General features: G+C 42.4%; 1 protein-coding gene across 2 annotated transcripts in view; it reads right to left on the bottom strand.

Moving 5' to 3' along the window:
• Positions 1–523: 523 nt before the first annotated feature.
• usta (uronyl 2-sulfotransferase a) overlaps positions 524–13,780 on the bottom strand; it is a 52,761-nt gene continuing 39,504 nt past the window's right edge. For both annotated transcript variants that reach the window (XM_047573844.1, XM_047573845.1), the window contains 5 exons: positions 10,367–10,446; positions 10,134–10,287; positions 3,348–3,445; positions 3,100–3,257; positions 524–2,414 (listed from right to left, as the gene is read on the bottom strand). In XM_047573844.1, the coding sequence (XP_047429800.1) occupies positions 2,122–2,414; positions 3,100–3,257; positions 3,348–3,445; positions 10,134–10,287; positions 10,367–10,446 (783 nt within the window). In that variant the 3' untranslated portion in view covers positions 524–2,121. The remainder of the gene's footprint in view (positions 2,415–3,099; positions 3,258–3,347; positions 3,446–10,133; positions 10,288–10,366; positions 10,447–13,780) is intronic.

The following is a 13,780-nucleotide window of genomic DNA, read 5'->3' as shown; positions in this document are numbered from 1 at the left end:
CAAGGGAGACACTGGGTTAGGGTTAGGCAAGAAAAACTCTTGGTTAGTTTTACACAAAAAACAAAACAACAAAAAGACTGTTTTAGGCAACAAAAACGTGTAATTAGGTTTATGCAATCTCAAGTGTTTTGTCTGTCTGTCAACTCACTATATTTGAATTATATATTATGTATGTATTATATATGCAATTAGGTTTAGGAAAATATAACAGTTTGAGTCCAAATGCACCCTGCAAATATAGTGTGCAGACAGCCAGACAAAACACTTAGACTGCATTCTGTGAGTATTTCACAAACCCCCATGGTTGTCCACTCATCACACTGCTAACCCACAGTGACCAAGGTTTATTTATTCCCTTTCCCATCCACATTCCTAAGCGTCCGTGAGCATGACAAGATGCTGCCGGTGGCAGGTCTGCTTCTTCTACAGTGTGCAGAGTGAGAAACATTTCATGCTTTGTATTGCCACAAGAGCGCTACGTGCGTGCCATCCATTTACCACCAAGTAAAGCAGAGACATTAGCTGCAATAGTTAGAGGACGTTTATTTTGAAGACTGTAAAATGATGGACTGCACACGTTATTGTTGTTCACCAGTTTTTCAGCTGCTGATAAAAACTCAATTCTCGACGCCCTTAAAATACCATGAATAGTCTCATCGGCACTGGAAACCAAAGATACAAACGATCAAGTTATTGTTTTCCTTCCTGAGAATTTTATCTGGAATGCAAATGAATACAAAACAATAAATTAAACTGGCAAAATCTGGACAAGACATGGTAACAGTGAAAAGGGTATTGACAGTGGAGATTAGGATGGGTGGAATTAAGTATGTTCATGACGTAAACACATATTAGCTTATGGTTACTTTTCACTTTTCATGTTTTTTTTTAACATAATTGATGGAAAACATATAGTGCTGGAGAATTGAAAATAACATTTAACACGTGGGATTGGTGAAACTTTACACGCTGCCATGATAATTATTTAATAGCGAAACCCCTTGAACAGGACGTAACTCGTTGTGAACAAACCCCTTGTTTTGCTGCAGCTCAGGAGATTTCACGTCACAAAAGTGCAGTATACTCATACAGTTTTGTCATCTATTGCAAAAAAACACTGGCATTTGGCTAGCTCAATCTTTTAAACTTTGGATTAGAAATTAAGATTCGTAAATGCTTTTAGCGTTTGACTCTTAGCCCGACCTGTATTTTCCACCGATGTCAATGATAAATGATAAAAAAAAAAAAAAGAAAAAAAAAGAAAATGCTGGTTTCGGTCAAACTCAATCATTCACGCACACACAGATGGAATTCTTTGAATTCATAATTGAGTGCTTACAGTTTAACCCTCATTTATACCTAATAATACTTTACAGATTAAACTAAATGTTATAAACCAATACTATAACGACTGACTTGACTAGGTCACAACTAACAGAAGTTCCTGTCACACAGTTACTGCAGCTCATAATGAGGTTTGGCACTTACGAAAGTCCTGGACGACTAATGTACATACAAGGCATATGGCACTTCTCAATTCACGAATATCATGTCCCAATCCAGCGTTAAGGACAATATGTAAAGTATGAACCTCTCTCTTCGGCAATGTCTTCTCCTACAGCAAACAACCCAGCAACCACTGTTTAGTATACTTCCCAACATGTTCATCTGTCCATATCTTGCACTAATCTCTCCTGGAGATCGCAGCAATATCATTTGTTTATGTTTTTTCTTTTTTTACATGAACCCTAAAACAAGCTCAAATTAAAACACAACTTGAGTTATTGAGCTTAATAGTATTTCCCGTTGTCCTTGGTCAATTTTTAAATAGCAATTTTTCTTTTCCTTCCAGTTTCTCAACCCTGTAGTCCTCAGTGCTGAGCCTGTCACAATAGGAAAAACTTGCAGAGAGAAAACAGGACCCGTCGAAAAACTCAAGCGTCGGGATCCGACTACCCCGAAACACACCTCGCTTGTCTTGGGAATGCTGAAAGACGGAGACGTCCCCCCTCTGCCTTCAGGCTGCTTCCAGCTATCTTCAGCCAATTCTAGCCAAACGTGAGCCTCGTTTTTTTTTCTTTTTTCTTTTTTGGGCTACACCCGCCGTTTGTCAAACAGCCCTTAGGGATGGATCAGCCAGCTGTTGGCGTCCTCCAAGTCCGCGTCCAGCTCCTCGTCCTCATCCAGAGGCTCTGGGGTTCGCAGGGCCAGCTCTCGCAGGAAAGCAGGTGAATAGGCGGGTGGCTGGGAGACGGACTTGAGGCCGATTTTTTTCTTTGTGAGGTGGAACTGGTCGCGGATGAAGTTGTAGAACTCGTACTCGTAGCGCATGCGGTGGTACAGGACCTGCAGGGCCTCCAGAGTGGGGGTGTGTTTGCGCACTGTGCCAGTCATGTTCCCCATTTTCCTGTAGTCTGGAGGGAGAAGATGTAAAATAAGAAAGATGAAGAAGTCAACTCCAACCTAAAAGTAAAACAATTTTTTCAACAAATGGCTCCTGTGTGGTGGAATGAGTGAAGCCCTGACTGATAGATAACGTCTTCTGCCTCCATTTATCCCTTTAATAAAATAAACATAAAAAACTAAATATCAAAAAAAATGTCTAATCAACCAAAGATTTTGCGACCTCCCTGCAGTACCTCCACGCTCCCCAAGGGGGCACAAACCCCCTGTTGATTAGGTGATGATGAGTGATTAGACATTTTTTAGAGATTTTATTTAAATTTTCCCTCACAAATTTAAAGAAAGCCTATTTAGTCCCCAGGTGAAATCCCATGTATGTATATATGTATGCACCCTACTGTTGCACATGTTTGAACAAAAAAAAATGAATATTGGTTAGTTGGTAGGCGGTCCCTACTAAAAAACGATCTAGACAGAAACATCTCAAAAACAATTTGATCTCCAATGGACCCCTCGATTTTTTACTCCATTTCTACCAGCAAAGTGACAATCATCTTCCCATACACGACCAATCATCAGGTTGTAGTTTTTATCCAATATAGTGTACATCCTCACACAGCGACTGCAGACTCTGAACTTCGACTAAATGCAATAGTCCACCACAAAAAAAAAAACTATTCTGAAACATGCACCTACCAGGACTCTTATAGATGTTGAGCACTCCTGTAAAGTAATGAGGTAAGAGCCTCTCCAGCAGGAGCAGAACGTCCTCCAGCTCCTCCAGGATACCTACAAGGAGGTAGTTCTCCAGCACATTCTGCTTGGCCCTCTCCAAAGCCCAAACTCCTGGCTCTCTGTGGGAGAAAGAGGGGGGGAAAAGTAAGAAAAACAGGAAGGAAAACAGAAAATGGTTTGTCATGCAGCTTGGCAAGGCCTACACATACCTGCATTGAGGATGCTGTCCACAGAAGTAGGGGATGATGTAGAAAACCCGAGGGTTCGAGCACTCGGGGTAATTCTCTAGAATGCACACATTGATATCCTGAAAAGACAAACACTTCATGTTAATGGGACGCTTCTTTACTTTTTTTTCGATCTGCCTGCAGCAGAAGGGACCTCAAGCTGAATTATCATGATTTATTTCTACCACTAGAGGGAGCTCTCGACTTGCACTGCTGTGAATTGACACTGATTGATAGCCATCTCCAGAGGAGCCCAAGTTTTTTGCCAGACAACATCCTGTGCATAAAGATAAGCTATGCCCCTTCACCTCAGCTCCCCACCTCAGACGCCAAATTCGAAATATATACCATTGCTGTGTATGAATTAATGTTAACCATGCATCGAAAATTGCATTTAAAGATTTTTATAATTAAGATGTCACAAGTTATTAGATCAGAGTTGTGAACTTTAAAACATCCTTTGTCTGGATGTGGGAGACATTAACCAATGAAAGGGGCGAAAAAAATAAAGTATGATTAAAAACAGTCATGCAGGAATAAGGCTGGCCAGCTACTAAAAGCTGCGGTCAAATCCATGTCAGGTGACGTAAGCCTCACGGACGGCAACAAGTCCCGAGCAACAAAACACTCCACAAAGTATGGCTCGCATACAGGCACAAAGGGACACACACACACACACACACACAAACAAGGCGTAAAGCGTCGATTGTTCGGTTGTATTAAAAGCGAACGGGACCTGAAAGTTGGAGCCAACTGGAGGCGTAACGATTGCGTCAAAGCTTGCCCTTTAGATTCACGCCCCGATAAGTTTGCAACGACTGATTTAAACAGAACAATTTGTCAAAGCCAACACCACGAGGCCAACGCGGTCCATCACGGAGATTAAGCCGTGTCAGACGGAACCAGAGGAGGGCCCGGACCTTCCCAGAAGGCACGGGCTCGCGTCTGAGGGGCGAGACGGCGTCAGATGGCGTGAACGCAGAGGAGCAGGTGACCGAGCTCGAAAAGCAGATTCTGGCAGGGGTGACAACATGGAGGCGTGACACATGTTAGTCATTAAAGCCGTAATTAAAATTAAAAAAATCTGTATTGTTTCCAGTTAAACTCATGGGGCAGTCAGTTCAGCTCAATTTTATCTGGAATGCGCTCTAAACAGGCTCTATAATCAGTTCCTTCTATCCCTAAATAAGGAAAAACTCACTGTGGATGGGAGATGGGAACAACAGAAGCAATATATATAGTGGATATGATAAATGTACATTTCTTGACATCAGGAATTTTTCTCTTGCACGTACCTATCCAGCTGTGCATAAAAAGGCTTTTATAAACCGGGATGACATAAATTATGCAGTTGGCCAGTTATTATTCTCATAGCTGAAAACTGCTGTGGTACCATTCTCATTCACAAAGAGACTGCAGCATTTCTTTGAACTTCATGACTAACTACCCTCAGCTGCCCTGTGCACTGAGGACAGGACTTATTGGCGATCAGTGAAGCAAACCACTGGGAAGCCCTTCAAAGAAACCACAACAAATCCAAAGAGGAACCTTCAGGAAAGAGTTCATTATTGTTCTGTTGTTGGTGTGCGGGTCGTGTCCGGACTTCTGAAACACCGGCCCTGATTAGTTGTTTGTCTTGTTTTTCGTTATTCCAAGAATTCCACTGTCATTGTGTGCGCTGTTGTCAATGTGGAGAGAATCACCGCCCCAAACAGTTGCAATAAAAACAAAACTAAAAAAATCTCAAAAGTCTCATGTGGGGATTTAAAAAAGAAACTCAAGTTGCAGTGTTTGTCAAAAGTTCCCACGTGAACCATTACGGACCAAATCAGAAAGGGATGAAGTGAGAAAGAAGTGAAAGCTCGATACAATGAAATGGAAAAAAGCATACAGGAAGTGACACATGTGACGGCATTCCCTGACACGCGTGTGTTATTGCCAAGGAACCCCTCCTCCGCTTTGCCTCGACACAGGACCCTCGACATTAAGCGGACCCCTGGGAATGGAGCCACAACTCATTTATATACAACTACGCACAATTGAGCGCGCACGCAGACGGAGGCTGACAATATGCACTCTCTTCAGAAAAGCCCATTAGTATTGCGAAGAGAGCTCCTGTGTGCACACTCGGGTTTATTGTTTCTATTCTCACCGTGGATTAGGCCAACTGAGCAGCCACGGTAACTGTAGCAAAATAGTCCCTAATCTCCAGAAGGGAGCCCCGATTCACTGGATGGGAATTAGACGTGAATTAAATCAGGAGTAACTGATGAGTTAAACCTTTCCCATGGATCAGTTTGCTTCAGTTTTCACCATTAAGCGTGGGTGATTTGTTTTTAGATAAGAAGCAAACTGACATACGTTCATATGTTGGCAGGTCTATTTACATATCCACCAGTTACATACACAGTTACGTTATATTCATATATATTTAAATACAGACAAAGAAAATAATTGACAGATTTTTCAGTTTTAACTTTAAACACAGCTAAATGTAGCAGGGACAGTGAATCACCACAGCCTCAGTAGTTGGCTGTTAGCTTCTGTTTTGCTAATATTGCAACGCATGTCTGGGATTTCACCTGGGGACTGAATAGGCTCTCGGCCAACTGCAGGGAACCTGACAGAGTCCATTTGTAATATGCGGCCTCGTGATTGGGTCAGCAGCGATATGGGCGGGGCCTACTGTGTACAGGAGGCTTAGATTGACAGGCCTCGTCTAGTGTGGCGCCCTGTGTGAAACGGTGCGCTGTTGAGACAGCTCCTGTATCGCTGAATGAGTGAAGTTTTGACTGACAGATAACGTCTTCTACCTCCATTTATCCCTTTACTAAAATATGTGTGTGCATTTATATATACATACATATGAAAAATGTCCAATCAACCGAAAATTTTGCGACCCCTCCTGCAGCACATCTGCGGACACCGAAGGGGTTGCGGCCCCCCTGTCGAAGACCTATGCTTTACTATATTCAACAGCTAAACACACACACACTTTGTTAGTCCATTATCTGGCACTAACTAATCAGGTTAAGTAACGATTTCGTCTTTATACACACAAGCGAGACCTTACAGTCATTTGATACGTCGATAAAAACTCTTACGTAAGACCCAACAACATGACATCCAGACACTGCTCCGTGCCTTGATAAAAACATACACTTGATTAAGTAACACCCGAGAGTCATCACCTGTGAACCGCACATGTCCGTTGTAGCTTTAGGCAAACAGTCTAAGAGCGATACACCGCCATAGTGTTGTCAGAGTCCCGGCGTGCCAAGGCATGAACGATAGCAGTAAAGCCTGACAGCAAATGGTTTTTTGGTAACCGTGGGAATCTCATCCGACCTAACCAGTATTTTTGGACAGCTTAGGGCAGACACTGAAGCCAAGGACACTTTCCACGTCTTTGCATGCACACTACCAGTCAGAAGTGTGTCCACACTTTTGACTTGGAACACTGACACAAGACATACTTTGTGGTAAGGCAGTCGTTGATCAATCACTGTTATGTATGATGCCATATACAGTTACCAATTCCATACACATTTAGCTCTATACAATATAAAAAAATCTGATCTTTTTCAATTGGCATTTTAAAAAAACAAAAAACAAAAAACTCTGATAATATACGTCCAACAGTAGCTGACAGTTGTATACATGTGCTTAGAACCATGTGTGAGCTTCAGTGTGCGCACACCATGTGTTCGAGTGACCAGAGCATGCCTTTGTGTAGTGTATGTAAAAAGGGGTGTGGGAGGAGGAGGGGGGGCGGCGGAAAATCCAAGCCGGCCACAGGAATGTCTCAACAGCACATGCATCAGGTTCCCTCGGCCCTGGTTAGCGGACTGACAGTGTTCTTTCATTGACACCTCTCACACACAGCCACGCACAGGGCAGGCCTGATGCACACCGCCAGGCAGGGGATAAATCTACCACCAGACTGAAATCAGACTGTTGACATTGCAGGGAGGCTCATGTGGATAGACACTTTGAAATGCTACACTTAAGAGGGCAATCGTCTTTTCAAACACGTCAACCTCAAAAAGCAGTTTGGTTCTTGATGATTTTTTATCAATTTTATCAATATCGAATTAAAAAAAAAACAACAAAAAAAATGAAAACATAAAGTGTTGCTGATTTGTCCTCCACTGCTTTCACCACACAAGCTCCGGGATGATGAAAGCTCAACTCTCAACCAGCCACTTGGCTTTAAAGATTAATCCTTTACCTTTAAGCACCCAGGACAGGTAAACTCTGTGCTTAGTTAAACACCTGGAACTCCTCTTGTGATTGTCCAATTGACCCTATGTAGGCCCCCCGATTAGTATGCTGACCACCAACCAAAAGTCACAACTTCCTATGTTACTGTTGCTAGCTTAGACAAACAATAGCCGTGCATTGGGTCCCTTTTCCATAGAAAAACTTTTAAAAACCCTGCGGTTAGCGGTTTAATGCTCTTTCAGTCCCGGCCACAGACAAATGACAAACACTACCAGTCAAAAATTTGGACACACTTTTCCATTGAACTGAATGAGAAGATGTGAGAAGAGAGGCAAAACCAAGAACTATGTGCGGCTGCTGCATGTACTATATTCTGTGCATGATCCAATATATGAATCTTTAAATTCCTTTTTTTTTTTTTCATTGCAGGTAATTGTTCTTTTTTGGGACACTGAGCACGTTTTGCATCGTAGCCAGTTTTCAGCAGTTGGGCGCAGAGATGCTAATGTGGCATGTTCTTGCAGCCCCCGTTTAAAGATATGATTTAGCACATCACAGCAAACTGTTTTTTTTATTTATTTTTTTGCTGATTAGGTGAGCTGCTAGATTTTGTTATCAAGCCCAGTCAGAACCCTTTTATTCTAGAGTCCACGGTCAGATGAAAGGTATTATACCAAAAGCGGCAATGTAACATGATAAGATGAGAAAGCAGAAAGAAGAGAAGAATCTTCGCCATTTTCCACTTTTATGCCAGTGCAGTAGCATAATATCTCTGCAGTTTGGTATGTATCAAAAGGTTCTAGACAGTAGCTTGCAATAATAAAACCTCACAATAAACTTAAATTACTCATGGCGAAACGTCACATGTACTGCCACTCAGTTTGGTCCCCTTAAGTACAGAAGGGTAAAAGCACACACTCACTCACAGGTAAGCCAGTCTACAGCAACACAGCCTCCACCTCCCCTTTAGCTGTAGCAAGGGGCCCCCGTGGTCTGCATACTTTAATAACTCAACTCACATGGTCCAAAACTCCAGGGGAAGCAGTGCAATACTTAATTACGCCCAGTAAGGCTCAAGCTAGAATGACATTCACGGCCTTCTCGGCTCTCTCTGCATCTCTAACAGCGTGAAAGACTGAGGGACTAATAGCTGGGAATGACTGGATGCTGATTTTTCTTCTTGAACAAAAAAATACCACGTCCAACATTTTTCCACCACCGCGCCGCTAACTTCATTACAACCGGCTGCTCCTGAGCTTAAAATGCAAAAAAGAGGGATCAAAAATGACAACTTGAATATTAAAAATACGCGCCCAAACATTATGTACTGTAAAATATTAGATTCATTGCCTTCAGTATAGCGCTCCAGGGATAAACAAGTCTGCCAGCCAGCTGTGGGATGCTGGGCTTGTGATGTGGTAAAGCAGGTCTCTAATTGGAATCATAATCAGATTTAAACATTGGGTTAACATCAGGCTGACATCGCCTTACAATTTGGCATCCTCCCTCTAGCAACACCACATGTCGAACGTCTTCAAAGAGAGGGAGAGAGAAAGTGGATTTAATTTATTGTTTATATTTTAGGATCCAGGAAGTTTGCAACAAGACAAGAACAGACAGAGATCACAGAGAAAACATAATCAGCAGGCTAACAAATTAATGTCAGCAGGATTACTTTCTTGTGAAGATCTTCTATGGAGGATTCTGCGGTGTATTTATGTTGCAACAAGGGATCCAGGATAAATACTGTTTCTGTGTACAACACCTACAAAACACTGTGTACAGGCCTCTGTAATTACATTCAACATAAAGGCCACACCAGATTAAGATATTAGTGTACAACATTTTAGCTTGTGTCCCAAGTGAACATCTGGTTTTGTGAAATCAGCTGGCCTGTAGCCAGAATGATATGGATTTAAACCGCTGTTACTGGCAAGCTGAGGACTCAGTCATAAAATAACTCTGCGACATGTCAAAAACTGAAAACACATTAGTATAAACCATAAATATATGTGGCATTGATTTTGCCAGCAAAAGTTTAAGAATAAATGGGCACTGGGGCCGAGATGACAGGACAGAGTAGATGAAGGTTAAACGATACAGTATTTGTTTGACTTTCATCTTTTTTTTGATCTATCTATTTTTTTTTTGTCTGGAGCAACCAAAACTTTTCCTGGAAGCTTTCCAGGTTATTTTTTTATTCCTCCTCCTGACCCCCAGAAACGCTGAATTCATAGAACCCAAGTTACATTTATAACTCGTAGCAGTAGCTACTGTAAAATAAATAGAGATTTACCTGGTTGTTGGTAACCAACACTGTTTGAACTTGTTCATCAAAGTTTGAGTGAAATGTTTGGTTATTTATATGTAAAAGTTCCACAAGATTTCCTTGAACCTGGCGATGTCTGACACAGAAACAGGATATGTGTTTTAGACGAAAAGAGGAAATGTGAGGGTCGTGACTCATACGTACTTGGAATACGTATATGTTAAGCAATACATCTGCCAACAACTGCTGCTGGAAAAAAACAACTAAAGTCTCACCAGGTATCTCTCATCATCTTTCATCCCTGGAGTTCGGATGAGGTGGTTCTGCTCTCCCCTCCAGTCACCAAAGCGACGGAAGAAATAGTTGGAGAGGAACCGGTTGATAGGGTCCCGGATTATGTTGATGTACACAGGCTGTTCTATCCTGAACCTGACAAATAAAAAAATGGAAGTTGAGGCCCGAACAGAGCTGCATATCGGTCCCAGCGAACGTTGAGAACCATGTTTACCTGGTGAAGTTGAGGAAGTGAACATGTCGTGTGTAGAGGAACGGCTGAGGAATGTTGCTGATGTTCTTCATGAGATCCACCTGGAAAAGATAAACATGCTCAGTTAAAACGCGGTATCAAAAAGGGCAATCAACTAAGACGAGTGGAGACAGATCAAATCTTAAGTGCCTATGGCTAGCATCAAACTATTCTTACAATATATGAAAGCTCTGCCATGATACCAAACAAAGGCCAGCCATTGCCGCCGGCAATGCATAAATTTTTGAACTGAAATCATGACCATGGCAGGACTCACATCTCACAGTTTCATCCTCACAGAGATGTTATTTCCCGGAAAGCCAACGTCTCTAAAACTGCCATTTGTCATCCTTCGCAGAAAAAAAAAAAATAACTTCCCGCAAGGTCTTCCAGGTCTTCATGGTGAGAGAAGCTGACATCAGCCAAAATAAACGATGACCAATATCACAGTAATGACCAATATGGTGCAGATCCAAAGGGTGCCCTCTTTGTCTGAAGGCAGTAGAACTGAATACTCTTAGCGTAGATTGTTCCATATTGTGGGAGATCCAGCTATGCACGTCACACATGTAAAAAATGTGTTGCAAAGTTTTGTCTCTGCACCAGTGAAGCATTCAGTACGCCTCATTTCCAAATAATAAATAAAATGGAACATCTCATTTACTGTCAGATGTGAGATTTAGTAACTTCTTTCCATTAGCAAACTCTAAACCATAGGCCTTCAAGAGGGGGTCCGCAACCCTGGAGGGGTGTGCAGACGTACTACAAGGGGGGTCACAAAATATTTGGTTGATTAGACTTAGATTTTAAATGTTTTTTTGTTTTTTTTTTTTAATTTTGCCCCATAATTTTGTGAAAATTAGCTTTAAATTCAAGTTAATATGAATCCAACATATTTGGCCTGAACGAAAACGTTGAAGACCTGCTCTAAACCACTATTTATTACTATATTATTTTCATACTGCAACTTGTGGTTTCCTCTCACAAAGATATGAGTGAATTTCCCTCGCTGGGTATCCTCTGTGGTCAATGTGACTTCTGTTCCGTTTGACTTTGCTTCTTACTAAATCAGAAGGTCTTCCTCTTCTGCACGGAGTCCTCGTCAGCAAATGTTTCCGATAGCTTTCATCCCATTCCTCAACGTCATACGCTCCGTGTCGCAGGCCCCCTGTCAATGAGCAGGCGTCAACGTTGGAGACATAACCTGTCTACAGTCAATGCTAATGGAAATTGAAAGATGGGTGCGTGTGCATTGACCCCGTTCTAAATCTAGCGCACACTTAAACTGATATCATCTTTTTAGGGTTGCCAAAATAGCTTTTGCCGCCGACCCCGTAAGTAGTTCGCTGCTTTGGCTTGTGTGCCGGTACTCCTGGCTGCTTGTCCAAAAACGTGCTGAGCATCATCTACGCGCATAAGTATTCAGGACCCTATTTCAAGAAAGTAAATCCATCCCTTCTTTGCTTTACGGTAGGATGTACTGGAAGACAACAAACAGAGCTGAAAACTGGACATAGGGAAGTTACCTCTTCATGTCACGTTCGATGTAATACAATATCACACAGAAGGAGCTGACTGACGTGAACTCATCATCTTGTGATGCTTTTGAAAACCCTAGGCACTGAGATCAACATGTCCTAGTCGGACAAGTGCTGCAAATCCACTAGTATTAGGAGCATTAGGAGAAACATGGGTTCAGTTGCCCAAGTGGTGAACAAGAAAACAGCAAGAAAACGTAAGAAACAATAGTCATTTCAAGAGTTCACTCTTTTTTGGCTTTTGTGAACAATCAACATCATTTTTCTGAAAAGAAAGAGAAAAGCAGCCGAAGGAGCTTTTTTCTGATCAGTATTTGTTCATCTCTACCTTTTTTGTCCACTGTGAGAACGCACAGTGCAACTTTATCGGGTCCGTAGATCAATATCACAACTGTAAGGTGAGTGAGGAAGAGTTGAGTTCGTCTTTCAGAAGACCGAATTCTGGACAAACTGAAGCACACCTCAACTCCTCACGACTTTTAGCACAAAGGACGACGAGCAAGGTATGCTTCAAAAATGAGGCGACGTGCGTGGCAGGCTGATTAAATAAGAACTTGTTACTGCAAGTGGTTCCTTGACAACGTTTCTCTTTCCATTTTAGTCTTCCATGTGAGATTGAAGAGAGCAGCTGGATTTGCCTCGCCAATGAGCCAAAACATCATCAATGGAGCATTCCTCTGGAGCAGAAACTACAAGCATCAAGAGAGAACAAGTCTGATTATTTAAGGGGAGGACAGGTAGGAGCAAGCGTGAGGGGGCGAGCAGGTCTGACTGAATGAATCTGGCCGAGTTTGAAGAACGCAGGTGCACTTTATACAAACCCACAGATGTGACACATTACTGAATATAGTTGCTTTTTCTTTTGTTCTTCTTCTTTTTATCCTTCTTCAAATGGCCCATGACCATAAAGATTAGTACTTGAAGTACCCATAAAGTCTTTTTTAATGCTTTATACAGTGGTGCTCTGGTATAAAGGTCATATTCTGGCCCTGTCTGTGCAGTTTCAATCAATCTTTATATAAAAACTTCTCTGGCAACAGGCAACACTTGAATGTTCTGCTCTTCTAAACTATGTATAGTCACCTGTTATGTCATAGCAACCGTATTTGGATAGCAACAGTAATATGTATACTTGTTTATGTACACATGGCAGTTAATCTGAGGCTCCAGTCAGATTTGGGCTTCACACCCTCCCTCTTTTCTATAAACTCAGTACATTTCCACTCGCTCTGCTTCCACTTTCTGTGGATCTCTTCTTCTGCGAAGACTTACAGCTGCTATAAGCGCCGTCGAGCACGCTGCATTTCGACACGCCACCTTTCCCTCGCAACCAGGTAATACATTAATTAACATCAATCGAGCATTTAATGTGACCTGGATGACTGAGAAACTTCGCAGAAGCTTAAAAAAAAATAAAAATAAAAGATTTCAAATGTTCCCATTATGTGCCCTCCCCCACACCGAGGTCGATGTGCAGATGCTGAACACATTTGGTGTGTAAGTGGGTTTGTGTGTGTGTTTTGTGTTTTCTGACCCACCCCCTTGGTCCGTCTGGCCAGACCCCACTCCCCTCTCATTTACCAGGGGGAGAAAGTGGCGGACAGTCTGAGATTCCAGGCATACCTGTCCCCCCCCCCCCCCTCCCCCGCCACCCTTTCCTCCCCCACCTCCTCCTCCTCCTCCTCCTCCTCCTGCTTTGTGAGACCCGGTGGTGTCCTCACAGGACTCATCAGGGGGAACAGAAGAGAAGCCAAAACCACAGGAAGCTTTGACTGCAGCTCCAAGTTCAAAGATTGAAAAGATTACTGGCTTCAGCAGCCACCCCTTCTCAAAATTCTTCCATCACTCGGTTCTCTGT

This window comes from Mugil cephalus, chromosome 21 (assembly GCF_022458985.1).
Source record: "Mugil cephalus isolate CIBA_MC_2020 chromosome 21, CIBA_Mcephalus_1.1, whole genome shotgun sequence".
Taxonomy (NCBI): Eukaryota; Metazoa; Chordata; class Actinopteri; order Mugiliformes; family Mugilidae; genus Mugil; species Mugil cephalus.
The sequence above is the reverse complement of the archived record's forward strand: the minus strand, read 5'-3'. Positions and strand labels throughout refer to the sequence as shown.